The 24094-nt window shown below is 39.7% G+C and overlaps 5 protein-coding genes across 6 annotated transcripts; 3 read left to right on the top strand and 2 right to left on the bottom strand.

The window, feature by feature from the left end:
- Positions 1-1273: 1273 nt before the first annotated feature.
- Positions 1274-6917, top strand: LOC124632457 (leucine--tRNA ligase, cytoplasmic). Its single transcript, XM_047167309.1, has 12 exons — positions 1274-1433; positions 1615-1824; positions 2028-2399; positions 2502-2746; positions 2830-3728; positions 3808-4066; positions 4157-4521; positions 4605-4873; positions 5144-5398; positions 5476-5685; positions 6207-6441; positions 6674-6917. Exons 1-12 carry the CDS (start codon positions 1431-1433, stop codon positions 6880-6882), a joined length of 3531 nt encoding a protein of 1176 aa, XP_047023265.1. The 5' UTR covers positions 1274-1430; the 3' UTR covers positions 6883-6917.
- Positions 6918-7084: 167 nt separating this feature from the next.
- LOC124632308 (exportin-5) lies at positions 7085-19756 on the bottom strand. The gene is made up of 21 exons (XM_047167092.1): positions 19636-19756; positions 19378-19440; positions 18858-19015; positions 18562-18721; positions 17649-17867; positions 16092-16262; positions 14935-15099; positions 14578-14706; positions 14158-14400; positions 13553-13683; positions 12996-13137; positions 12279-12462; positions 11793-11956; positions 10970-11137; positions 10514-10676; positions 9574-10134; positions 9343-9491; positions 9098-9259; positions 8447-8650; positions 7760-7933; positions 7085-7321 (listed from the first exon to the last, which is right to left on the bottom strand). The coding sequence occupies exons 3-21, from the start codon at positions 18995-18997 to the stop codon at positions 7166-7168; spliced, it is 3585 nt and encodes a 1194-aa protein (XP_047023048.1). The 5' UTR covers positions 18998-19015; positions 19378-19440; positions 19636-19756; the 3' UTR covers positions 7085-7165.
- Positions 19757-19971: 215 nt separating this feature from the next.
- LOC124632309 (POC1 centriolar protein homolog A-like) lies at positions 19972-22007 on the top strand. 2 transcript variants are annotated; one of them, XM_047167094.1, is made up of 7 exons: positions 19972-20286; positions 20375-20593; positions 20685-21010; positions 21091-21175; positions 21289-21408; positions 21592-21726; positions 21891-22001. In XM_047167094.1, exons 1-7 carry the CDS (start codon positions 20152-20154, stop codon positions 21999-22001), a joined length of 1131 nt encoding a protein of 376 aa, XP_047023050.1. In that variant the 5' UTR covers positions 19972-20151. The 2 variants fall into 2 exon arrangements, with proteins under 2 accessions (XP_047023050.1, XP_047023049.1); XM_047167093.1 differs by having other exon boundaries at positions 19979-20286; positions 21592-21787; positions 21891-22007.
- Positions 22008-22146: 139 nt separating this feature from the next.
- Positions 22147-22979, top strand: LOC124632310. The gene has a single exon (XM_047167095.1). The coding sequence runs from the start codon at positions 22147-22149 to the stop codon at positions 22888-22890; it is 744 nt and encodes a 247-aa protein (XP_047023051.1). The 3' UTR covers positions 22891-22979.
- Positions 22936-23678, bottom strand: LOC124632311 (copper transport protein ATOX1). Its single transcript, XM_047167097.1, has 2 exons — positions 23524-23678; positions 22936-23437 (listed from the first exon to the last, which is right to left on the bottom strand). The coding sequence occupies exons 1-2, from the start codon at positions 23530-23532 to the stop codon at positions 23228-23230; spliced, it is 219 nt and encodes a 72-aa protein (XP_047023053.1). The 5' UTR covers positions 23533-23678; the 3' UTR covers positions 22936-23227.
- Between the last annotated feature and the right edge of the window lie 416 nt (positions 23679-24094).

The raw sequence follows: 24094 nt of genomic DNA on the forward strand, positions 1-24094 counted from the left end.
CAATAAGCCTGATATAGTGGTGATAGATCGATTAGCGCGCCGCGCGATGATAATCGATGTCACCGTTCCGCATGACCAGAACCTCGTGAAAGCTGAGAAAGAGAAACAAATAAAGTATCTTGACTTAGCGAACGAGGTTGTCGTCATGTGGAATGTCGACACGGCTGTTATTGTACCGATTGTCGTTACGGCCAGTGGTCTAATAGCCAAGAGCCTTGACCAACACCTCAGGAGGCTCTCGTAGGGCGGCTGGATCAAGGGACTGATTCAGCAGCCTTGATACGGCGCGTATTGTGAGGAGGTTTCTGTCTCTGGGACCCTAACCACCGGTACCCTGGACCCTTTTTTTTTTTTTTTTTTTTTTTTATCGACGTAAAATCATCAAATGACCCCTCCCGCTGTGGGTTAGCAGCGGTGAGGGAGTGTCAGACTCTTACTGACTAAAATCGTCGTGTTCCGTCATAGGCCTTTTATGTACCAGGGCCGCGGTATCTCTTTCGAACAACCCGCAGCCCCGGCAGGCCTTGGCCCTGCTGGGCCCCGCTGGGGTTGCTGACATCTCTTTGAGGAGCGCGTGGAACAACGCGCGCCGTCGACACGGGTCTGTCGTCTAGAAAGACAGAGGGACGATGAGCCACCCGAACTCACCGCCCACAGACCCACGCCTACGGTGGCCGGGAGTCATCTCGCGACACCCGGCGCCCATGGTGTCTACCTGGTCCAGCGCGGCGGCCGGGATGAGAGGTGCGAACTCTCTGGCGTTCCGCCTCCTCCTTCTCGAGCATGACCGCTTCGCAGAAGGAGGCGACGGCATCCCATTCCCTCTCGCCCCGGACCATGGCCTGAACCAGGGCCGGACGCGAGAGGTCGCCGCCGCCCAAAGCCTCAACGAGGACCCGGCGGTGCCCCTCCCATGCGGGGCAAAGTACCCTGGACCCTGTGCCCGATATCGATGGCCATCTATTTTTTATATTCTTAAATGTCTTTTTATTTTTATAATCTAATATTTAAAAATGTAAATAATATGTTAAGATAAATAAATGCACTACCATACTACTACTATGTTACATTAAACGCCTTCCTCTCTTTTAACTATTTTGCTGTACCCAGCAGGGTCCATAATTGTGACTATTATTTTATATATTCCACCTAATGTAAAAAATTAAATAAATAATGCAATAAACGATATGATACCAGCAATTACCGCTATACAAAATTCACATTTCAATTACACTCGGCACAACTCAGCAGCTGTTGTGAAATTTGACACTTTGACACAAATGATTTTGAAAAGTGACAGCCACTGTCAGTGTCGTGGCAACGTGCCTGCCTTTGGCTCTGTAGATTATTCATCCTTCAATAGTTTTAGTTTCCCCATATGAGGAAGAAAGTATTTCTGAATATTGATTACTGAATAAAGTAGCAGTGTAATGGTAAGAAATCTTAATCATTATATTTAGGATATTATGTTTGTGTCTTCAAAGTTTGTTGCCGAGCGATATACTTCCTTCAAACGATGCAAATTTACTTCAAGCCGGGAACACCTATATAGCAAAAGTACTATCAGTAACTTAGCATATGTTTCTAAAGAAATTTCTATTATGTTATTTCCAGGCGACGTTAGATCGTAAAGGCACCTTTAAGGTGGAATATCTTCAAGATATTGAGAGAAAAGTGCAAGCAAAATGGGATAGTGAGAAAATATTCGAAATGGAAGTACCTAATGACGGGAAGCCACATGAAAAATTCATGTGCACATTTCCTTATCCGTACATGAATGGACGCTTGCACCTGGGTCATACATTCTCACTATCAAAGTGTGAGGTAGGTTAAATCTCTCAAGTATGTTATCTGAAGTTATAGAATGTTTGTTTACAATTAACTATCTACAAACATAAACAAGGTGAGTTCCTAACTTTCATGATGCAATCGTGATGAAAGAATCTATAGCTGAGTTACAATAACATAAATTGTATGGTTCATTTAGCAGTAGGTATATGATTTTCAATATTAATATTATTTTCCAGTTTGCTTCAAGGTACCATAGACTGAAAGGTAGAAAGGTGCTATTCCCTTTTGGCTTCCATTGTACTGGCATGCCAATAAAAGCTTGTGCTGACAAGTTGAAAAGAGAAATGGCACTCTATGGTTGCCCACCAGTATTTCCCGAAGAAGAAGAGGTTGCTGTCAAGGAGGAAGGTGACATTGTCCCTAAAGACAAAAGTAAGGGTAAGAAAAGTAAAGCAGTGGCAAAGACAGGTGGTGCTAAATACCAATGGCAGATCATGCAGAGTATTGGAGTTCCTGATGAGGAAATCAAACTCTTTGCTGATGAGAGCCACTGGCTGGAATATTTCCCTCCCTTAGCTGTTGCTGATTTAAAAAGAATGGGTATTCATGTGAGTATTTTAAAAATAATAATAATAGTTTAATTAAATATAATAGCAATAAAAATCTGGAAGCCCGACAAATAATCAACACATAAAATGATTTATTTACAGGTTGATTGGCGTCGTAAATTCATCACTACCGATGCAAATCCCTTCTATGATTCATTCATTAGATGGCAGTTCTACCATCTCAAAGAACGTAATAAGATCATGTATGGCAAACGCTACACCATATTCTCCCCTCTGGACAAACAACCTTGTATGGACCATGATAGGAGTACAGGAGAAGGAGCTGGACCTCAAGAGTACACACTCCTTAAAATGGCAGTGGTTGAACCCTTCTCTGAAGCTCTCAAGTATGGCTTATTACTATTTAATTCTATTTAATGTTGATCATTTAATTTAAGTCATATAAATTTTAAAACCTGTTCCATTTTAGGCCTCTAAAGAGCAAGAAGGTTAGTCTAGTTGCAGCAACATTAAGACCAGAAACAATGTATGGACAAACCAACTGCTGGGTACATCCTGATATCAAGTACATTGCCTTCGAAACAGTCAATGATGGCATATTTATTTGCACTAGAAGAGCTGCCAGAAATATGGCATACCAAGGCTTCACGGAAAAAGATGGAGAATTTAAAGTATTATTAGAAGTTGTAGGACAAGATCTAATGGGTACTGTTTTAAAATCACCATTTACTTGTTATCCTAAGATTTATGCTCTCCCTATGTTGACTATCAAAGAAGATAAGGGTACTGGAATTGTTACAAGCGTACCCTCAGACTCTCCTGATGACTATGCGGCACTTGTGGACTTACAAAAGAAACCAGCTTTCAGAGAAAAGTATGGAATCACTGATGATATGGTTCTGCCATACAAACCTGTGCCCATACTTGAAATACCTGAATATGGCAACTTGTCTGCTGTACATGTGTATGATATGCTTAAAATCCAAAGTCAGAATGATAAGGATAAGTTAACTCAAGCCAAAGAGATGGTATACCTGAAGGGTTTCTATGATGGTGTATTACTTCTTGGAGAATATAAAGGAAAGAAAATTCAGGATGTTAAGAAGAATCTGCAAACTAAACTTGTTGAAGAAAAGGGTGCTGTGATTTATTATGAGCCAGAAAAGACGATTATTTCTCGTTCAGGGGATGAATGTGTTGTGGCTCTATGTAATCAATGGTATTTGGATTATGGTAATGAGGAGTGGAAGAGTCAGGTAGAGAAGGCTCTAGGTGCTATGAATACTTATCACGATGAGGTAAGGAAGAATTTCCAAGCTACACTGAAGTGGCTACATGAGTATGCTTGCTCCAGGACTTATGGTTTAGGTAAGTTACAATGAAAGTTGCGTATTTTGGAGATTGCACTAAAAATAGACACTATATTTATCGATAATCTTGTCTTCAGGAACAAAACTGCCCTGGGATCAGCAGTGGTTGATTGAATCTCTATCAGACTCAACTATTTACAATGCTTACTACACTATCGCGCATTTCCTACAAGGCGATACTTTTAGAGGCAACAAAGAAAATGCTCTCAAAATCAAACCAGAAGACATGACTATGGCAGTTTGGGATTACATCTTTTTCAAGGAAGCACCTGTACCGAAAAATACGAAAATTCCCAAGGCCTCCTTAGATCTCATGAAGAAGTCTTTCCAATTTTGGTAAGTAGAATTTTAACCTGGTTTTTATACATATTTTATCCTCATTTTTATTTAATTTCCCTATGCTAAAAATATCTTCAATTTTTAAAGGTACCCAGTTGATCTCCGAGTCTCAGGAAAAGATCTCATCCAGAACCACTTAACATTCTACATTTACAACCACTGCGCTATTTGGCCCAAAGAGGAGGACAAGTGGCCCAAAGGCATTAGGGCTAATGGTCACTTAATGTTGAATTCGGCCAAAATGTCCAAGTCTGATGGAAACTTTTTAACATTGACGGAGTCTATTGATAAGTTCAGTGCAGATGGAATGCGTTTAACTTTAGCTGATGCTGGAGATTCTGTGGAAGACGCGAACTTTGTTGAGAACACTGCAGATGCGGCTATATTGAGGCTGTACACTTTCATTGAATGGGTTAAGGAGATTATTGCAACGAAATCTACTTTACGCACAGGTAAAACAGTTGAAGGAGTTGTTCAATTAATAGGGACTTATTGTTCAAAACAAAGTCGATATTTGAAGCTTTTATTTTTGTAGGAGAGCACAATTTCCATGACAAAGTATTCGTAAGCGAAATGAACACTAAGATCAACCAAACCGATGAAAATTACAACAAGATGCTGTTCAAAGAAGCTCTGAAGACTGGTTTCTTCGAGCTCCAGGCCGCTAGAGACAAGTATAGAGAGTTGTGTTCGGAAGCCGGTATGCATGCAGAACTCGTCACGAGGTATATCGAGACGCAAGCTAAGCTTATGTCGCCGATATGTCCGCATGTCGCTGAACATGTATGGGAGCTGTTGGGCAATGTAAGTATTTAACAACAAACTTTATTAATGAAAAGGAGATAAATATATGTACTACAAAATTCAAGTCTTATGTTCTCAAAATGAAACAAACAATTCCATACAATTCTTTTAGAACATCAGGATTTCCAAAAGTAAGAATCTGAAAGTTTTTAAAGATATTATATAAAATATAAGGAATTTTATGTTTTATTATGGGTGCCTACATTCAAGTAATGTTAGCCAAAACTTACATAACTATAGTTCACCATAATTACTTTTTATTTTGTTCAGAAAACGAGCATCCTACACGAGCTGTGGCCGGTGGCGGGAGAGATCGATGAGGTTTCAATCAAAGCCAGTAACTATTTGATGGACGCGGCCCATTCGTTCCGAATCTACTTGAAGAACCACTGTGCAGTCAAGAAACCTAAGAAGGGAGAAACTCCAAAGCCTGAGAAGAAACCAAACCAAGCTGTTATCTGGGTCGCTAAGGAGTATCCTAAGTGGCAGCATATTATTTTGACTACTCTCAAGGAAATTAATGGGGTAAGCACAGTTGCAATAAATACAAAACATTAATATTTATTGTGTATTATATGCTAATAATATAATTATTTTCACAGCCGAACGGTCTCCCCGACAACAAGATAATATCGAGCAAGTTGGGCGCGATCCCCGAGCTCAAGAAGTACATGAAGCGAGTGATGCCTTTCGTGCAAGCCACCAGAGAGAACATGGAGCGTATCGGAATTGAGGCGCTGTCAGTCGGCCTGCCTTTTGACGAAGCCGCCATTTTGTTGGAGAATAAACCCTATTTACTAAATACTTTGGATGTGAGTATAATCATTTTATTGATGACTAGCTTCTGCCAGCGGTTTCACCCGCATCCCGTGGGAACTACTTCCCGTACCGGGATAAAAAGTAGCCTATAGCCTTCCTCGATAAATGGGCTATCTAACACTGAAATAAATTTTCAAATCGGACCAGTAGTTCCTGAGATTAGCGCGTTCAAACAAACAAACAAACTCTTCAGCTTTATAATATTAGTATAGATTTGTAGCATTTTTTTGCGGCATCTCCCGCGTCCTGATCTGAGCTTCGCGTACTCGAATAAAATATCACAAATAAAGTAGCTTTCTATTAAAGAATTTTCAATATCGGTTCTGCAGATTCACAAACTTTACTTCTTTTTAATATTAGTCAGGATGTTGTTTCTTTATTTATGTTTCTATTTCATATAAAAAATTATAATAACAAGTTTTCTGTGGCAAAAAATGGCCCTACAAGCGAAAAAGTACCAGTTGTCAATTTAAACTGTATTCCAAATTTACTCTACATTCTGATTAATTTACAGCTTGACTCAATAGAAGTCAAGTTCACCGACGATCCCGAAGCCCCCGAGAAGACGCGAGAGGACTGCGCTCCGGGACAACCACACGTTTCATTCAGTGTTGCCAGCGGTGTAGACACTACGTTCATCAATCCTATCGCTTTGAACGGACTGTTCACTGTCACTGCTACTGTGTCCGATGGAGATACTGTCGAGAGAGTCAAGGTGAAGATCGCTAAGGAAGTCAAGGCGATTAAAGGTAATTATGATCTGAATAAAAATATGTGCATAGACTAGACGAGTTTTAATATCCTTGATAGTAGTGAAAAATGCCATTAAAGTCCTAAAAGAAGTCTTTGTGCCGCTGGACATGAGAAATCAAGAGTTTGCGGCTTAACGTCAACTTTTGGAACCCCATGTATATTATATGCAGGGATACATTAGACTCCTGGGCGTCATGATTATGTTATTTATTTTCTTTTTGTTTTCAGATCTCAGCAGTCTAAAGCTGTGGAGGTACAAAGATCCTGTACTCGGCCCCCGATCGATTCCCGTCCCCGGTGACCATGAAAACAAATGCGAAGTCCTAGACAATGCTTCGGTATTAAAAGTAGACCTGACCGCAGCCACTGTGGAATTAGTCTCCAATGGAACAAACCTGCCTGTGGGCAAGCAAATGATTTATACATATGAGAAATAGATGTTTTCATATAAGAATAAATTATTTATTGACAATTTGTGATTTTTTTAATCAAACCTTTGCCAAAACATGAGCATGGTAATTACCTGAAAATTTGAATACTATGTTCTATTGTCATCAACACCTTGTATAGAGAGACCCTACCCCCTCAGAAGTGTGGTTTTGAGTATAATTATTTATATAAAAAAGTAAGCACACAGAATTCGGTATAAATAGATTTTATTACATAATATGTATAATGCCATAGTTAACAAGGGGACAGCTACACAGCAGTACGTGGTCGCTAGGTGGGGGCGCTGGGGGCGAACAGTCGCTCGAGGCCGGCGCCCTCGGCCGCGTCCAGCGCGCTGCGCGGCTTGTCCTTCACTGTGTGCATCGTCGGCAGGTCCAGGATGTAAACCTCTTTCTTGAATAGCTGGCCTACGTTGCGCCCGATCAACTGGAATACGAACACATATTTTATGAAACAGGATATTTTCAGTCACTTAGCCAAATTGTTTTTGGTAGCTCCAAAATAAATAAATTTTCAATGAACCAAGAAGTTAAGAAGAAGTCATGATTACCCAAAACCTACTAATTTCTAACAAAACAAATCTCCTGGAACTTTCTTACACCATTACCAACATTTAATCTTAATCGGGTGAAGTTGTAGTTGTGAAAAGAATTGTAGCACCTACCAAACGAGGGCATGTTTTTTATATCGTCGTGTAAGTGTTACATGAACGTGAATGGTAGTGGAAGAGGACGACCAAAGAAATGATGGATGGATTGTGTAAAAGTCGATATGCTTAGAAAGAAAATTACTTGTGGCATGAAAGCTGACAGAAAAGTATGGAAGGAAAACATGCTGCAATTATAATTCAAGAAATAAACTCACCCTAGAAGTAATTTTCTTAAACAAGTCCCGTTTGCTCTTATCAATCTTGGAAGGCTTGGTGTTGTGTGCCGCGAGCTTCTCGTCCAGCCGCTGCAGGTCATGCGCGTCCACATCGGGGATCGACCGCAGCACCGATACTATGCCCGGGAACATTGGCCGCAGGATTTCGTATGTCTGGTGGTGAAATATGGTGGTTTAATTATCAAGTCATTTTATATACACACAGTTATTGGAGATGTTGGGTATTTAAGTCCAAGTTCACCGACTATATAAAAGTCCATTTTTTTAAATAACAGACTGTTTACTTTGAAATTTGGATGTGAAAAGTCACAGTAAACGATGATATATCGGTGGTTTTGCTTCGATGCTCTTGCTTAGTGAGATAAATGCAGTACAAAATGGTTACAACTGTTTTAATTTGACTTGTACGATTACAATAGATATGAAGTTGATAGAAATAACTCATAAGTTCGTTGTTCGTTCGTTGTGGTGGTGTATGCGCGTGCAGTGCCGGTCGCAGCGTGCGGCGGCGTCGCGAGCCTCACTGTCGCGCATGCGGACTCGCTTGGTAGCGATGATGTTGGCACCCGGGCCGACTGTGACGTCAAAGCCGGAACACTCGAAGTCGAAGGGCGCGGATGGGGTATCCGCGAACTTTTCTGATTTCAGTTACTGCGCGTGACGTACCTGTACAGCTAGCGCCAGCAGCGCCGCCTGGTTGGCGTCGTGCTGGCCGTGCACGCGCAGCGCCTGCAGCACGGCGGTGAGCGCGCCGCCCGCCTCGCCCGCGCCCACGCGCCCCGCGCCCAGCGCCGCGCGGAGTGCTGGTAGCGCCAGCGCCGTCGCGCGGAGGGACGACGGCGAGTCGTTCCATGTTAGCGCTCGTAACACCTGCAATCAACATCAATATAGTTAGATTACTGATTTATACACACACAAGCACTCGTAACGTTCTACTAGGTTCAGGTAGGTAAAATTTATATAATAAAATTGTCCGCCTAAAACTGCGCTTTGAGATAAGAAGTTTCAACTGATACTTTATTTTATGGGCGTAGTTCATGTAGAGTATTTAGTTAGAATTTTTTCATTGTAAGGTTTTATTTATTATATTTTGGTAGTGGCCGGACAATTATTTAAATTCGTTCCATGAAAAAGAATAGATTCGGATTTTTGTATAGTTGTCACTTCACCTCCAGTCAGTCAACAAACGTAAAGTTCTTTTAAATGTTTTCATTGAAATATCCTGAAGATCCCCGGTCCCTAGCGCGCCACGCGCTACAGTACTCATCACACCGTGATCACACTGCACGATGTACATCACTAGGTCGCTACACTCACCGTGTACAAGGCGGCAGGGCCGGCAGAAGGCTGCGCCAGTACCAGCGCGCCGAGCTCGGACACGTGGTCCGGGGCTCGCTGCTGAGCTGCGCTGGTTGTCGTGTCGTCTTCCATATCGTCTGCTCCGCTTTCAGCTACTAAACCTCCGTCTACCAGCGAGATCTGGACATAACGTGTATAAAAAAAATGGTAACACAAAACAATTTCTAAAATAAATATCTATCCTAACTAAAAGGAGTGCATACCTTCAACAATTCAAGGTGTTCCCTAGTGAGGTTTCTAACGAGGATATCTTCGAGTACTTCTTGTGATTCACTGCCGCCTTCTTCTTCTAGTTTACCGGATTCATAGAGAGACGATATGTAGTCCCAGCGTACTGATAAATGGGTCAACACTGAAAAAAAAAGTAAAAAATTATTGAAATATTTTTTATGAAGAATAAATAAATCTGAAAATATAGTTTATTGTGAACTTACTAAAAGGCGTGAAATGTTCTAACAGCGGCATCGCGACATCAACATAATGTGCCGGCGGGCAGTGATGTATCAAGGGCTTCAACGCATTCCTCACAATCGGACGCAGCCAATGATCAGGCAGGTACTCAAGGCCATAGAGTAGCGAATCGGCTAGAAAGCCCGCTAGGCCGGGGACTGCGTATAGCTCTCGGCCGAGTGTAGTAGCAGCGGCACCGACTAGATGGCAGCAGTTCTCGTGTAGGGTGTGGAGGAAGCTTTGCATGCGTTCTTGTGGTCGGGAGGTGAGGGTCTCGTGTTCCCGCTGGCCGAGGAGGTTCCTGCGCTCGGCGGCGGGCGGGGCGAGGGCGCGCGCGTGCGCGGCGTGGCGCAGCGCGGCGCCGGGCGGCGCGTGCAGGCCGTGCAGCGCGCGGGCCAGGGCCAGTGCGGCGGGGAACAGCGGCAGCACGTGCGAGGCGCAGGGGTTGCGCCACACGGGGTTGCCGGCCGCTGTCACGCCGCCGCCGAACCCGCCTCGAGCCGCCTTGTCTGGGTCGCTTGGCACGCAGGTGCGTTTTACTACGCCTGGAGGATAAATAAAGATTACATAGGTTTAGACACTAATTCCTTGGATTTGAATATACACTTTGAAAAATAACTATTTGCTTTGGAGTGTCATCAGCAATATTTTTAGATTGATTTTTAGCCTATTCCAATCAATGAGTTTTAAGATATTTCTCATAGCAAACAACTGTTTTGCAATTCCACAATATGAGATAACTTTTAATGTGAAACTTTAGCACACACAAGAAAATATTTACGACACCATAAAACACACACACAATAAAACCATATCTTAAAGACAAAAAAATATAATTTTTATAATATGACAGGATAGCTGCGGGCTCAGGCTGGCCCGCGAGCTGCAGTGCCTGGCACCTGCAGAGGTATACATATAACTTACCCAGCAACAAGGTGAGCGCATGCAGCAGCGTGCGGCGGGCCCGGCCCCGCTCGTCCTCGTCCTCGCTGGGCGGCGCGTCCAGCCCCACCAGCCGCGCCAGCCCCTCCGCGCTCGACAGGTGCGGGCTCAGGCTGGCCCAGCGCGAGCTGCAGTCGCCCAGCACCTGTACATATAGCAATTCAATTACGAACTAGGATTATAAACAATTTTATATAGTTCTAAATCAGTACAAAAACTTTTCGCCACTAAAGGCTCCATGCACAGTGCCGGCGGCTTAGGCACAGTGCCGGCGGGATGCGCGACTTATCGGCATCAGTTCGTTCACTAGCACTCTATGTGATTGTCACAACCGGCATGATGCTTGGCGGTTTTATGCGGCTTGTATTACCGCCGGCATATGTGTAGTCTTAACTGTGGTAGCTCATAAACGGATGAATCAATTTGGATGCATTTTACCTGTGCCACCAGAGCACTCTGTCTCTCGTAGCAGCAGAAGTGGTTGGAGACGAGCAGCAGCGCCTCCTGCAGCGTGACGCTCTCCACGGCGCTGAGGTCCGGCCGCGCCAGCGCCGCGCGGCACAGCTCGTGCAGCCGCCCGAACACCGGCAGCAGCAGCAGCGGGTACTGGGAGCCACATTAACATTGGAATATTTTATAGTCAAGCTTTTAGGGGATAAGAACACACGCATGGTAAGCTGTTGTTCTAAAAATGTTCGTTACAAGTCAGAAGACGTGTGACACATTTGAAAGAACTCTAACACTGAGGCCCGAGTCACACCGGAATGGCAGCGGCCGACAGCAGCGCCGCGCGGCGCCCCGGGCAGCCGCGTGCTTCGCGCCTTTTGTTGATTTTTCCGCCCGCGGCTGCCAGCGCGACCTTTTCAAGTGTTTTAAACGATAGTAGAACTTTTAAGTATATATGTATATACTTAAAAGAAAAACTTTTAAGTTGAAAATTATTTCACACTAAAAGTACTCGCCGCGTCGGCCGCTACCATTCCGGTTTGACAAGCCTAATCCCACGAGAAAACAATGAAAATATTTTTTGGAGACCAAACTCTAGAGATTAGGGAGTTGCTAGATAATAAAACTAGCATCCTACAAGGAAGGTAAATAGTAATACAATGGCTTCATTTCTCTAACAGGAGCTTTATCAAATTGTCAAAATCACATGGATTTGGGTGAAATAACCACGTTTTCTAAAGTCAGTCAGTCACAAAAGTTAGAAGGTTCTATCATTCTAATCATTGCATTAAAAGGCGATTCTTGTAGCTGTTACCTTAGAGCCCAGCTTGACGAGCAGTCCCGCGGCATGTCGGCGGACGTTCTTGACGGAGCGGGACCGCCTGTCGTCGGGCGGGCAGCCCTCGTACACGAGCGCCGCGAAGATCTTGTCCAGCACGCGGGGCAGCAGCTCCGCGCCCGCCACGCCTACTCCCGGACCTGGGGGGAGGAGGAGAGGGGGGAAAATATATTCATGTTTATTAAAACTTACATACGAGCACACGTTGGTAGGAGCCGGGATAGTACAATGTCTAGTACCTTTTTTTATAGGAAATCATCAAATGACTGCTCCCGCTGTGGGTTAGCAGCGTAAGGGAGTGTCAGACACTTACTGACTAACATCCATCACGTTGCTTCGTACAACTTTTTATGTACTACAGGGCTGCGATAAATCTTTCGGACAATCCCGTAGCCCCGGCAGGCCTTGACCCTGCTGGGCCCGCTGACCGGGATGGTACCTGACGGGAACATGATGACTCACCAGCCAGCTGGCTGTAGGCACAGCTGAGGAACACGAAGAGCGCGGATATGAAGGAGAGCAGCAGCGACAGTATGAGCGGCGCGGTGGGCGAGCACACCACGCAGCGCTGCAGCAGCTGCAAGCCTTCCACCACGCTGGGACGCGGCTCCGCTTGCAGCAGCCGGGATAGTACCATGTCCAGTACCTAGGTTGAAAACAAATTATTTGTACCATTTACGCAGTATTATTTCTTAAGAAGACTTAAAAAAAAACTTCTCGGTATGTCTAAGGCCATTTGTCCACTGCCCCCGTAACCGGACCGTCAGCGTTACCGTGGACGAGATTTTTTCGGGCCAAATTTAATATCGGCGGCCGGTGACGGCGCTCGGGTGACGGGCGAGAGGTGGATGCACAGCCATAGTAAATGTATGAATCGTGACGGTGCGGTGACGGCGGCGGTTTTTTTTGCCTTTACTGAACATTACGCGAGTAGCTACGCAGGAACCAATTCTCAGGTATCGGCCGGTGACGGGGATGGGCGTACTTGTGACATCGAGTTTTACGAGAACTGTATTTACGACTTTACGAGTTTTTACTTTTGAGACCACAAAAAAGGCAAGAAAATTATACATATAAAATTTTACAGAGACTATATTCTTATGAATAAAATAGTGAGAGTAAAAATAGCGTTTAGCTTGTTATATGTATTTTTAACACGGTTTGTAATGAAACAATTACCTGAGATAGAGCCTCCCATTCGATATACATAGGATGATGCGTGTCCATCTGTTGTGGGCACGTGTCCACCTTGTCTAGCGCGGCGCGAGTCCACTGCTCCACGTAGCCCCAAGTCACTAGCGGAGCAGCTATCATGCAAAATCTGAGGGAAAGAGAATGATGGAATTTTGAACCTTATGTAGATGTAATAGAACTTATATTTAAAATGTCTTCTTTGTGCTATGGAAAAGAAGTATTGCAAAAGTTCTTTAGGAAATAAGAAAGTATAAAGAGTTACGGAGGCCACCGTTACACATGAGATGTAATTATTTGATTTCGAATCTCATGTTGTTGTCGTGAAGGATTTAATTGAAACTTTGAATAAAGGAACTTCAGATTGGAATTAATAAAAAATAGATAGCATTTAGGGTCCACAGTTGTTTCTTTCTAAAGGTTGATGATCATTATTTATCACCTTGTACAATAAAATCTTCACCTATTCAAAGTAAATTAATTTTAAACTTTATTCCTTTAAATCAAGGTTAACATTCCCTTAACTCTCAAAAAAGAGTACTTACTTAAAACTTTCTAATATTTCTGTGCGACACCGCGCGAAGAACGTAGCGAACTCTTGTTCACTATCGTAGTCCATACATGCGTACGTTACCGCGTCATTTGCACTGTTCACACGAGACGACGGGTATGATACCTGGGGGAAAATATATCGATAAATTATTACTGACTAGCTTCTGCCAGCGGTTTCACCCGCATCCCGTGGGAACTACTTCCCGTACCGGGATAGAAAGTAGCCTATAGCCTTCCTCGATAAATGGACTATCTAACACTGAAAGAAATTTTCAAATCGGACCAGTAGTTCCTGAGATTAGCGCGTTCAAACAAACAAACAAACTCTTCAGCTTTATAATATTAGTATAGATATGTTCGAATCTTTACTGATATGTTGTACAAAAATGTACCGTTGTTTTGTTCGTCTATGAGATTTTTACGGTAAAACTGGTCAAATGATTTCGTTAAAAGGTTGTTGGGTCCTTGTTGCTATAGGGAGTAGTTTATGTAGGCTGTCGCAGCGAGAAATGGATAAACTTCAAGTGACATACGAGAGTCTCTTGTATTTTGTCTACATATATTTGACAATTATTTTATAGAAAAATAGGGGTCCTACCTTTAGAACTTTCGGAGCAGACGCTTGCAACCATCTCGGCACGATTGCTAACACATATGGCAGTTTCGATATCTGTTCATGTTTCAAGAACGCCAACCACACAGAGTTAGCCGTGTGAGCGAGTGTCAGTGAGGGATGTGACGTCAGCAGTAACATTGTTTCTAGAAGCATCGGCAGCCAGGATTCCACGTCAGTTGCGCAGCTATAGAGAGATGTTAGTTGTTGAGCTAGACCGGCTAGGACCTGAGAAGAAATAAACAAAACTTTACTATTAGATAGAAATAAAATTACAAAAAAAAATACATAAGCTAATTGAAGTCAGAAATACATGAGTTACAAAGTTGCCTTGCAATGGGAAATTTCGCTTTTTGCGAATAACTATGGACTAGTTTTAAGAATAAGATGTGTTTATAATGTTACCTGTGAGAATTTCTTTAGGAACAAATAATGAGCTTCGTCTACAGTATTGATGCTATCGACTGCAGCCCGATGGATGCACGAAATCGCGTCCTTACTGAATAAAATTATCAGGGGTTTCCTTTCTTTAGTCTGAAAGAAAAAACAACATAAAGTTATATTATTTTATTATACATTTTAATAATATGAGGCTTACTACAAAGACTTAAACATCTGTTGAACACTTGACAAAAAAAAAGTGTGGCTGCAAAACGGACCTTATTTCAACGTCATAATCTGATTTTTTTAGACAAGTGTTCAACAGACGTTTAAATACTTTTTGTGGTACGACGGTATAAGTTTTTTTGTAATATTACTCACAGATCCCTTTCTATTGACTATTTGTAGTAAACATTCGGCGGCGGGCAGCTGGAAGACATCGTCTTGCAGTAAAATGCAAAGGATTTGTAGCAAGCGGCCGTTGTTCATAACTACGTGGTTTATGGATACCCATTCTACGTATCCAGTGAGTGTTAGTAACACAACCTGAAATAAAATAAATAAATAATTATATTTGCACTGGATTCTTTGTATACTTAGAAAGCTAGACGTATTTTTTTCCCTATCAAACTTTGTACGTATGCAATAAAACCGAAAAATATGAGCTATTTTAGACTTAGTTGCAGATAAAAAGTCTATTGACGAATCTGTGGCAATAAGGTTAAACATTGTATAGATAGTTCAACTCAGATTTGCGCGCGGCCCTATGTATGCGTCGGCTTGTAAATATACAACTTTCGTTCGTGTGACAGTGACGTCGTCCGAGCATGACGTGTTCTTATCGCTTTTTGTTTTGGGTACAGTCGTTTACAAAAATGTCTAGTTCTTCACGGAGAAAATGTTTAAGGAATCAGGTAACGTTTCAAAAAATGAAACAACATTCAAAGCTTTTTATTATTACATTTTACAGTTTTTCATTATTTTCTCATACGTTTTTTCAAATTGACATTGACAGTATCTAAGAAATAAATGAGGTGAAATATCTAAGATGAATTAAATACTCCTTACATATTTTCTAGCTCGGGGTACGAGGACAATAAATAAAAGTGTGGACTAAAAATGCAAAATACATCATAGGTATGATTTTTCAAGTAGCGATTCAGAATCATTAGGTATAAATAAATAAACATTAAATTACGTAATAACTGTTTTTCTTTAAACCGCCGTAACGTACCCCTAAATAACTGTATTTGTATCCGACTGTACCTCTTGTCACGCACACAAAGTCACTGTATATGTACAAGGGTTACCCACACATAAGGCCGCGCGCAAGACTGAGTTGAACTTACTATAATGTCTTTTCCTAAATTCTTGCTTTCCAAAAAACGCTCAGTTATTCATAGTCTTCTAGAAGGACCACCAGAGCATCAAACGCAAAACATTTCTACTGATTGAAACATCTTTTCTCATCGCACGAATTACAACCCTATCTTCATCGCAATAAGGTTGATAACAAGTAACTAAAAAGTTCTATTTACCTGCACCACTTGTCCATGGCTAGCGGCGGCAGCGTAGTCCCCCGCGGCAGTCTTCTCTCTGAACTCCTGAACGTGCATCTCGATGAGACGCATGAAGAACGCGAATATCTCCGACATATTGCTAGTTAGGCCTTGGTTTATGTCCTTCCGTCGTTGATTGTTTTCTAATGTCTGGGGAAACGAGGGTTTTGTATGATATTTATAATTTGTGCCTGCAATAACATGCAGGTAAAGTACTCAAACAACTTTTTGTCGTTACGGGACAGCGCGAGGAGCTGCGCGAATTCAGATTTTAATTATTACCATGTGGTGGGAGAGGGTTTTGTTAAGAGATTCGTAAGTAGAAGGGCAATCTCAATTAGGACACTTCATGGCAAATCATGAAGTTATGATTTACTAGCAGATTTCCGCAGATTCTCCGGCGTCCCTAGTTTCCGGATAAAATATAGCATGTCACCCGGGGATAGTAAGAGCTTCCAAATTGTAATCTATTTTTTTAAATACCTACGATCAGATAGTTTTTCTTTCTTTAGGAAACATATTCTTTAGGTATTTTAAAGTAGCATGTGGTCTCGGTTGCGAGGCAAGATAAGCTAAACTATTACAGGTAATCAAAAGCAATTCGTAATGGTTAAGGTATGGTAAGCTCTAACTTTGGAATTTCAAATATATGTAATTGTTTTAATGTTTCGTTTTCTATTTGTAGATGGAGGTGATCGGCACTTTTTTATTACAAAATTATTGCATGGCAACCCATTCCACGATTAATTCAGATCGCCTACTATTTTCATTACCTAATATCAGCAGCAATTCAGCGATTTAATAACAAGGCTGTTAAAAATGTTGCTTTCTATACAGAAATGTTTTTTGCTACCTGATTTGCATTAAGAGTCATTAGTTACTTATCTTTTACCGTTCCATCTTTGCTCCTACAACAATCTTAATCATTATGTATCAGTAAAAAGTCAGAACACTTAAGTGCCTTTCAATATAGCTACAATAATAATACTTTAGTCATTTCTAACATCAGCAAACTAATCTATTTTGGTCCTAGCACGATACTCAACACTGTCTGACATCATCAATGCATTTTGTATACAAATATTACGCCATTGACGAAAATGAAATAAATGCTCACGACTTAAAGGAGGTCGATTGCGATTTGTTAGGTTTTTATTTCATAGCTGATAACGCTGGCTGTTATCAAATTGAGCTATTTTGACTTCCGTATACCTACAACTGTTATTTGTTTGTTGTTATTACTTTTCAATTATATGCATAAAACAGCAGAATGTTAGCTATATTTGTGCAATTTAGAAATTCGATTGTAAATATTATTTATTTATTGTTTCTTTATTCTCACAGTATGGCTAGATGAACATTATTAAGAAAAAGATGACAGATACCAAAAATAAACCTGAAATAAAACTGTTAAAGAGCAGGCACCAGTTGTCTCTACTCAAACAAAGTCTTTTAATTGCTACTCAATTAATCATAAATCCATTTTCCTCATCCAAACCAATTCTTTTTTTAAACATTAAATGTCATCATACTCACTTGTAATATAGCTACATCTTCAGCCAGTCTCAGGAACACATGCAGCACAATTTGTGTATGTCTATGACCTCGGGAGCATGCATCACTGAGCTCAGCCAACAAGGTTGGCCACTGTTGAGGCCACTCTCGCTTTATCATCTCCACGATGACGCGAGCTAGAGCATCGTTCAAGTGGCTGGTCTCCCAACCTCCTAGGTATAAGAGTTTCATTGCATTCTCCTACAGGCAAAATGAAATATTTTAAGTGATTATTGCTGTAATTTAAAAAAAAATCAAGCAACCATCAAATCTGTTGGTATTTAAGGTTTTACTAAATAATGTAGTCTACAATGCAACCAATTATAAAAATCCGCATTTTCAACCAATAACCAATATTCATTAGCAACCAAAATAAATCCTCAATTCATCATTCAGGTTTCATAACTATTGGAACAGATGGATTCAGACACTTTTATTAACAAATTGTCAACATGTGTTCAGTGTTCAGCACATTGATTATGTAAATCTTTATTTAGTCTACTTAGCTTCTAATGAATTACAAAGTTGCTTATCAATGTAGGTGAACCGACATGGAGACAAGACAATAGTTTGTTGAGATATACATATAGAAATGAACAGCAAAAAATTTTCTATCACAGACTTTAACTAATATTGTGCAATAAATAATTGGTCAGTTTTCCTTGAATGCAATTTCAGGACTGCTACAAAATTACCTGTTAAAATGTCTATGTGAAAAATGCACCTATATTTTGTTTTTATGACTCATCTTCTACCAGCATAGTACAGTATTTAAGTATTTTTCTTATTTGCTGACAGTTCAAAGTGTTCTTAAGACTTTTAGAATTTTGTAAATAAGTTAAATAAAAGTGACTATTCAATACCTTTTTTGTATAAGAGCCTGTATAGACATTACCTTTATAAATATTTTCTCTGCTTGAGTGATTTGTGTCCACCTGTATTTAACAGTGTGTTCCATGAGCTGGAGTCCAAAGTGTTTAACTCCAGGGGAATATTGGTTGCCACTGGCCAGCAAAAGGCCAGCCTGGGCACACCATGGCGAATTCTCCTTGAAGCTAGAATGAAAAGTAAATATTTATATTCTGTTGTTTAGAAAAGTGTTTTTGCTGTAAATGAAGGCCACACAAAAAATCTTAGTATTACATAAAAACTGTATTTCTTTCTAAAGTTTGTTGAACAAAATTGTTTTACCTTTCACATGCATTGTAGGCCTGGCTGCGCTCCTCATGAGACACAGTGGGTATCAAAGTGAGCTCAACGGCTCGACTGAGTTCATCTACTAGGAGGGCTACCTCCCCGGTGGCCTCGCTACCTACACCCACAGCATTCATCGCAGCTCAATACTACACCTAAAACAAAATGTTTATATTGACTTATATCAGAGTAAATATTGGGTTATCACAGCTTAATATTTTATAGGAGTATTTAGTAAATCAACTAGCATTTAAATTTCAGTCAGAATTGTTGGCAGTTGTTTTTGTTTTGATTGTGAACAACATGTCTCCACACTTTTTTCTTTGTTGATTCCTATGACTTAATGGCATGACAAAGACATGTTATTGAGATATTTGCACATGTCAGCTGAGATTCGCGAAATTTTAATTTCTAAATAAAACTAATATGGGGCGTTACTTTTTTCATAATATTATTCAATTCTTATTGAAATACACTAATTATCTGATGCAACATGCACATTTTTAACTGAACTTACCGACAGCAGGCAAGAAAATAATCCCCATAGAACTTTTTTCACTTCATATTTTATTTCTCGAGACTGAAAATTAAGGAAACGTTTACTTTTCCGTGAACTTCGGATTTAATTGTTAAATTAAAATTATTTTGATCTGTAAAACAAGATACGAATGCACCCGGCAGGTCATGCAAATCTTGCAAAAATAATTATGTTGGTACAGTTGTCACGATTCTTATCATAATTAACTAATTGTTATACTTTTTTCAATTATTTTACCTAATTTTATTAGTGAAATATTTATAAATTGCAGAAATCAAATTCAAAACATTAGAAACACCTCGTGTCCACTGAAAAGGAATCGAATATCGCCCACAGACTAAAGACATCATAGCAATGAAGAGGTGACAGAGGCTTGCGTGTAGGCAACGATTTAATAAAATGTTGTTGTTTTACTATTCTTTCTCTAATTTTCAATAATAGTACGATTCTTAACGAAGAAATTCGGAAAGTTTCTTGTTAGTTTCTTTAATTTTATATTTTCTCAATCTTTGAATTTATTTAATCATTAAAAACGTTTTTAGATAAAGATGCGAGAATATCTTTCTTCAAAATATTCGACCTCTGGGATGTCCAAGACAAGACAAGGTTATTGACTTTTGTGTTCACGACAAATTGTTTGCTTGACAGCAGTTTGATTTGAATTCTGTTTATATTAGAACCAATATTTATCCAATTATTTTACTACGAAAACAGAACAATTTGTTAAAGAAAGTGGTTCTTTTATATTCCGCTATGGAGCCGAAGCTAACATACCTTGAACCGTCTTTAGAAAAGCAATTAAAGGGTCATCGAAATGGAATTACTGCATTATATTTCAGTCCTAATGAACAACAAATTGCCAGTAGCTCGCTGGATAATAGCGTTTTGGTAGGTACTTTGTTACAAGTCCACATTAAAAATTTAATCTTCTAACCCTTGGGAATAATTAATTTTAACTTGCTTGATTTTTTTCTAGTTATGGGATCTGCGCGGTACAATGAGAAGCTACAGGTTTCAAGGGCACGACGAAGCCGTTATGGACGTTACGTTCTCGCCTTCGGGCAAGTATATGGCGTCTGCATCGCGTGATAAAACTGTGAGGCTGTGGGTGCCCACAGTTACAGGCAGCACTGGAATGTTTAAGGCTCACTCTCAGACTGTGAGATCAGTACAGTTTAGTCCTGATGGGACAAAGGTACGGCTATACTATTCATTTAAAATTTGAACCACTATGGGAAGTTTGACGATAATGTTTGTTTATCTTATGTTTTAATAAAATGTTTCAGATTGTCACAGCCTCTGATGACAAGATAGTGAAGCTCTGGTCAACAGAGAAACATAAGTTCTTGTCTTCTTATGTTGGGCACACTAACTGGGTGCGTTGTGCTCGCATGTCCGGTGATGGCTCAGTGATAGCCTCTTGTTCGGATGACAAGTCTACCAAACTGTGGAACTTGGATAATGGAGAGTGTATTCACACATATAAAGATCAGAAAGGCAATGGGTTGTGCCTGGCATGGCATCCGTCTGGTTGTTATATTGCTGTTGGCACTTCCCATGGAAATGTGAAGCTATATGATGTTAGAACACACAGTCTTGTGCAGTATTATAGGTAATTGAAAATAAAATGCAAATTTTGTAATATAAATTAAATAATCAATGAACTAATATAAAGTTTTATATACTTTTCAGTATTCATAATGATGCAGTCACTCAAGTAGCATTTCATCCCAGTGGCAGCTATATTTTAACCTCAAGTAAAGATGGAAAAATGAAGGTAGAGACATCATTGTTCGTTCAGTTATCCTGCCCCAGTAACATATCTTAGAAAGTAAATCTCTAATATAATTTATACATATAATACAAACAGTTTATTATCAATACTTTCAGATACTGGATTTACTAGAGGGTCATCCAATATTCACATTAAGTGGCCACACTGGTCCAGTCAATGCTGTCAGCTTTTCAGGAAGTGGTGAATCTTTTGCTTCTGCTGGAGACGATAGACTGGTAATTATAAATATAAATTTAGTTATATGTTCTACTACTATAAAATATACCTATGTACCTACATGACTAGTCAAAGAAATGTTTATTAATATGCATGACATAACTGTACTGTAGCGTATTATAATATGCATAGAAGAGCATTTGTAGGTCATGTTTAATATCTGATTTAATTTATTCTTGCAGGTTTTCATATGGAAAACAAACTTCACAGAATTGTCAGGAGACTTCAAAGAAAACATAGCAGATAATGTGTCAAGTATTCAGAAGTCTGCCTCACAAGCTTCCAAAATAACATATACAACAAAAGACAGAAATCAGGTGGCTCAAAAAAGATAATAGCTACATAGTAGATACTGTAGCACGTAGTCACTAGATAATTGTAATTAGTTTGTATATAATTTTATATGATTGAAAAAAATACAATATGTACCTATTTTCTAAATTAATGATAAAATTCTAAACTTATTGCTTTCCCCATTCAGGACTCTTCATTGAGAACTATTTCAAACAAGTACATGCTAGCCTTTCAAAAAATAGAATTCAGAGAAAACTGCAATTATAATTATGCATTAAAACATTCTTCTTCATACTAAGTTAGCAATGTGAGTTCAAGTATTAATACAGTTTTCATCATTCATAAAATAGGGCACAAAGGCTTGGTATCAATGCTATCACACTCATAAGATTCCTGTGATTACTTTTGTCCACCTGGATGATGTCAGCCAGGGTAACCTATCTATGAGAATGAGTTATTCAGGGGAACCAAATAGAATGTGTCATTCAGAGGAACCAAATAGAATGTGTCATTCAGAGGAACCAAATAGAATGTGTCATTCAGAGGAACCAAATAGAATGAGTTGTTTAGAGGAACCAAATGCTAACAGTACTAGGATTGAACCACAATTTTTTAGTCACACTGAGCCTTGTCTGAGAAGTAATTACTCTGTAGTCAATGAATCTGTACGGATGAATTCAACAAAGACTACACCAAGAAACAATGGACCAGCCAATTGTTCATCTGGAGATTGTTCTCAGAATAGTGTTGGACATATAAGTCATATTCCTCGCATTCCTCCCAGTCCCACTACTTACACCTTACCTTCTGTGCTGGATAAGTCTTCAGGGTCTTGCCGTGAAGGTGGACAAGATGACTTGTTTGGTATGATCAAACTAAGGAACAATGATGTTTGTTACACTAGTGGCATTATTGAGTGGGTAGGTAGGAAGAGAAGCTACCCTATTAATAGTGGATTCAAACTCATTACTGACCAATGTGACACACATGTGGAAAAAGTAAGAAAACTGAACACTAATTTCAGTAGTAGAACACATGAACACAATAACTGTGACTGTGCAGATGTACTGCCCACTGTTAATGCAATTGTTGACCATTTGAATGCTCTTCATGAAGCTGTAGATCTTGTTGATTTGAGACTCAATACTTTAGAAGATTCTATAACCAAGAAAAAAGGAGGAAAGTGAATAGTTTTTACTACTTATGAAATGATATTTCCTTTGAAAACAATGTTATTATATAAACGTTTTATTATAAAACTGTCTTATTAAAATACTGTAATAGTTATTCATTCAATATACAAATAACATCAATTTAAAATTAATATACATAATACAACCATAAAAATATAATATCAATACAAATTTATTCAAAGAAAGTATGATAATGTTGTCAACTTTTGGCCCAAGGCACTCTCATAGCCTCTAATTTGGAGATATTAAAATTACACAATTACATGATAGAACAAATTATGTCTGGCATTCTGCACTTATCTATTACTATGGTAAAGTTTTCTTATCAGAACTATTGTGTCCCCACATACGTTGTTTTCTTGCCAGTTTTCTTAATTACATCCAATAACTGGTCAGCACTTAGTGTGGATGTGACTGACACCTTCTGTTCTGGTAAACTTATTGATACATTATCCACACCCTGCCCTTTTAATCTATTCAGTACTCTTTCTACAGCACCTGAGCACCCCTCACAAGTCATTTCCACATTGAAAATATGTGTCTGAAAATGAGAAATGCAAAGTTATAGTTTCAACAGTATTTTATCACAATTTATAATGATGGGAATAGATTGACGAATGTACTCACTGACGACATTATTGCACTTTTACGTGTGTTTAGCTCGAGTGATAATAGGTGTAAAGAAAGTCCAAGATACAATCGTTTCTAGATAAGCTTATCAATAATAATCAGTACAATCTGGTACAATCACTATGCAGCTAGCTGACGTTGTCAAAAATTATTCAATATTTCCGCCGATAGCAAGATACAAAAATAAATATTATTCAAAATTACTATTTATAGTAAGGAAATAAGATTCAAAATTCAATGCTTTCTCGCATAAAAATTGAATTTTCATGGCATTTGACAGTTTAAAGTTGTCAATGTCACCTTGATTAACCACAGATGTGAATTCACCATAGATAACATACTCGTACCACTCAAATAATGCCTACAATAATGTACATTACTTTCAGTGAAATGATGCAAGTTAAAAATTTTGCATGTACGATTTGGCCCAAATTGTAAGTAAATGCTAACTAAACTAATGCGAGACATGTATAATATACTTTTTATCTGGATGAACCGGGGACGTGGGCGAAACTTTGGGGAACAGCTTGTCAGTTTTTCCGAAGTCTTGATTATCTTACCTTGTATC

Source organism: Helicoverpa zea, chromosome 8, assembly GCF_022581195.2.
Source record: "Helicoverpa zea isolate HzStark_Cry1AcR chromosome 8, ilHelZeax1.1, whole genome shotgun sequence".
Taxonomy (NCBI): domain Eukaryota; kingdom Metazoa; phylum Arthropoda; class Insecta; order Lepidoptera; family Noctuidae; genus Helicoverpa; species Helicoverpa zea.

Coding starts and splice junctions, on each gene's coding strand:
- LOC124632457 (XM_047167309.1), top strand. Junction 1,825..2,027: donor TCTCACTATCAAAGTGTGAG/GTAGGTTAAATC, acceptor ATTATTTTCCAG/TTTGCTTCAAGGTACCATAG. Junction 6,442..6,673: donor GGAAGTCAAGGCGATTAAAG/GTAATTATGATC, acceptor TTTTGTTTTCAG/ATCTCAGCAGTCTAAAGCTG.
- LOC124632309 (XM_047167094.1), top strand. CDS start 20,152: ATGGAGCCGAAGCTAACATACCTTGAACCGTCTTTAGAAAAGCAATTA. Junction 21,176..21,288: donor GTAAAGATGGAAAAATGAAG/GTAGAGACATCA, acceptor CAATACTTTCAG/ATACTGGATTTACTAGAGGG. Junction 21,727..21,890: donor CAACAAAAGACAGAAATCAG/GTGGCTCAAAAA, acceptor TTCCCCATTCAG/GACTCTTCATTGAGAACTAT.
- LOC124632310 (XM_047167095.1), top strand. CDS start 22,147: ATGAGAATGAGTTATTCAGGGGAACCAAATAGAATGTGTCATTCAGAG.
- LOC124632308 (XM_047167092.1), bottom strand. CDS start 18,997: ATGAATGCTGTGGGTGTAGGTAGCGAGGCCACCGGGGAGGTAGCCCTC. Junction 10,677..10,969: donor AGAGTGCTCTGGTGGCACAG/GTAAAATGCATC, acceptor CTATATGTACAG/GTGCTGGGCGACTGCAGCTC. Junction 10,135..10,513: donor TGCGCTCACCTTGTTGCTGG/GTAAGTTATATG, acceptor TTTATCCTCCAG/GCGTAGTAAAACGCACCTGC.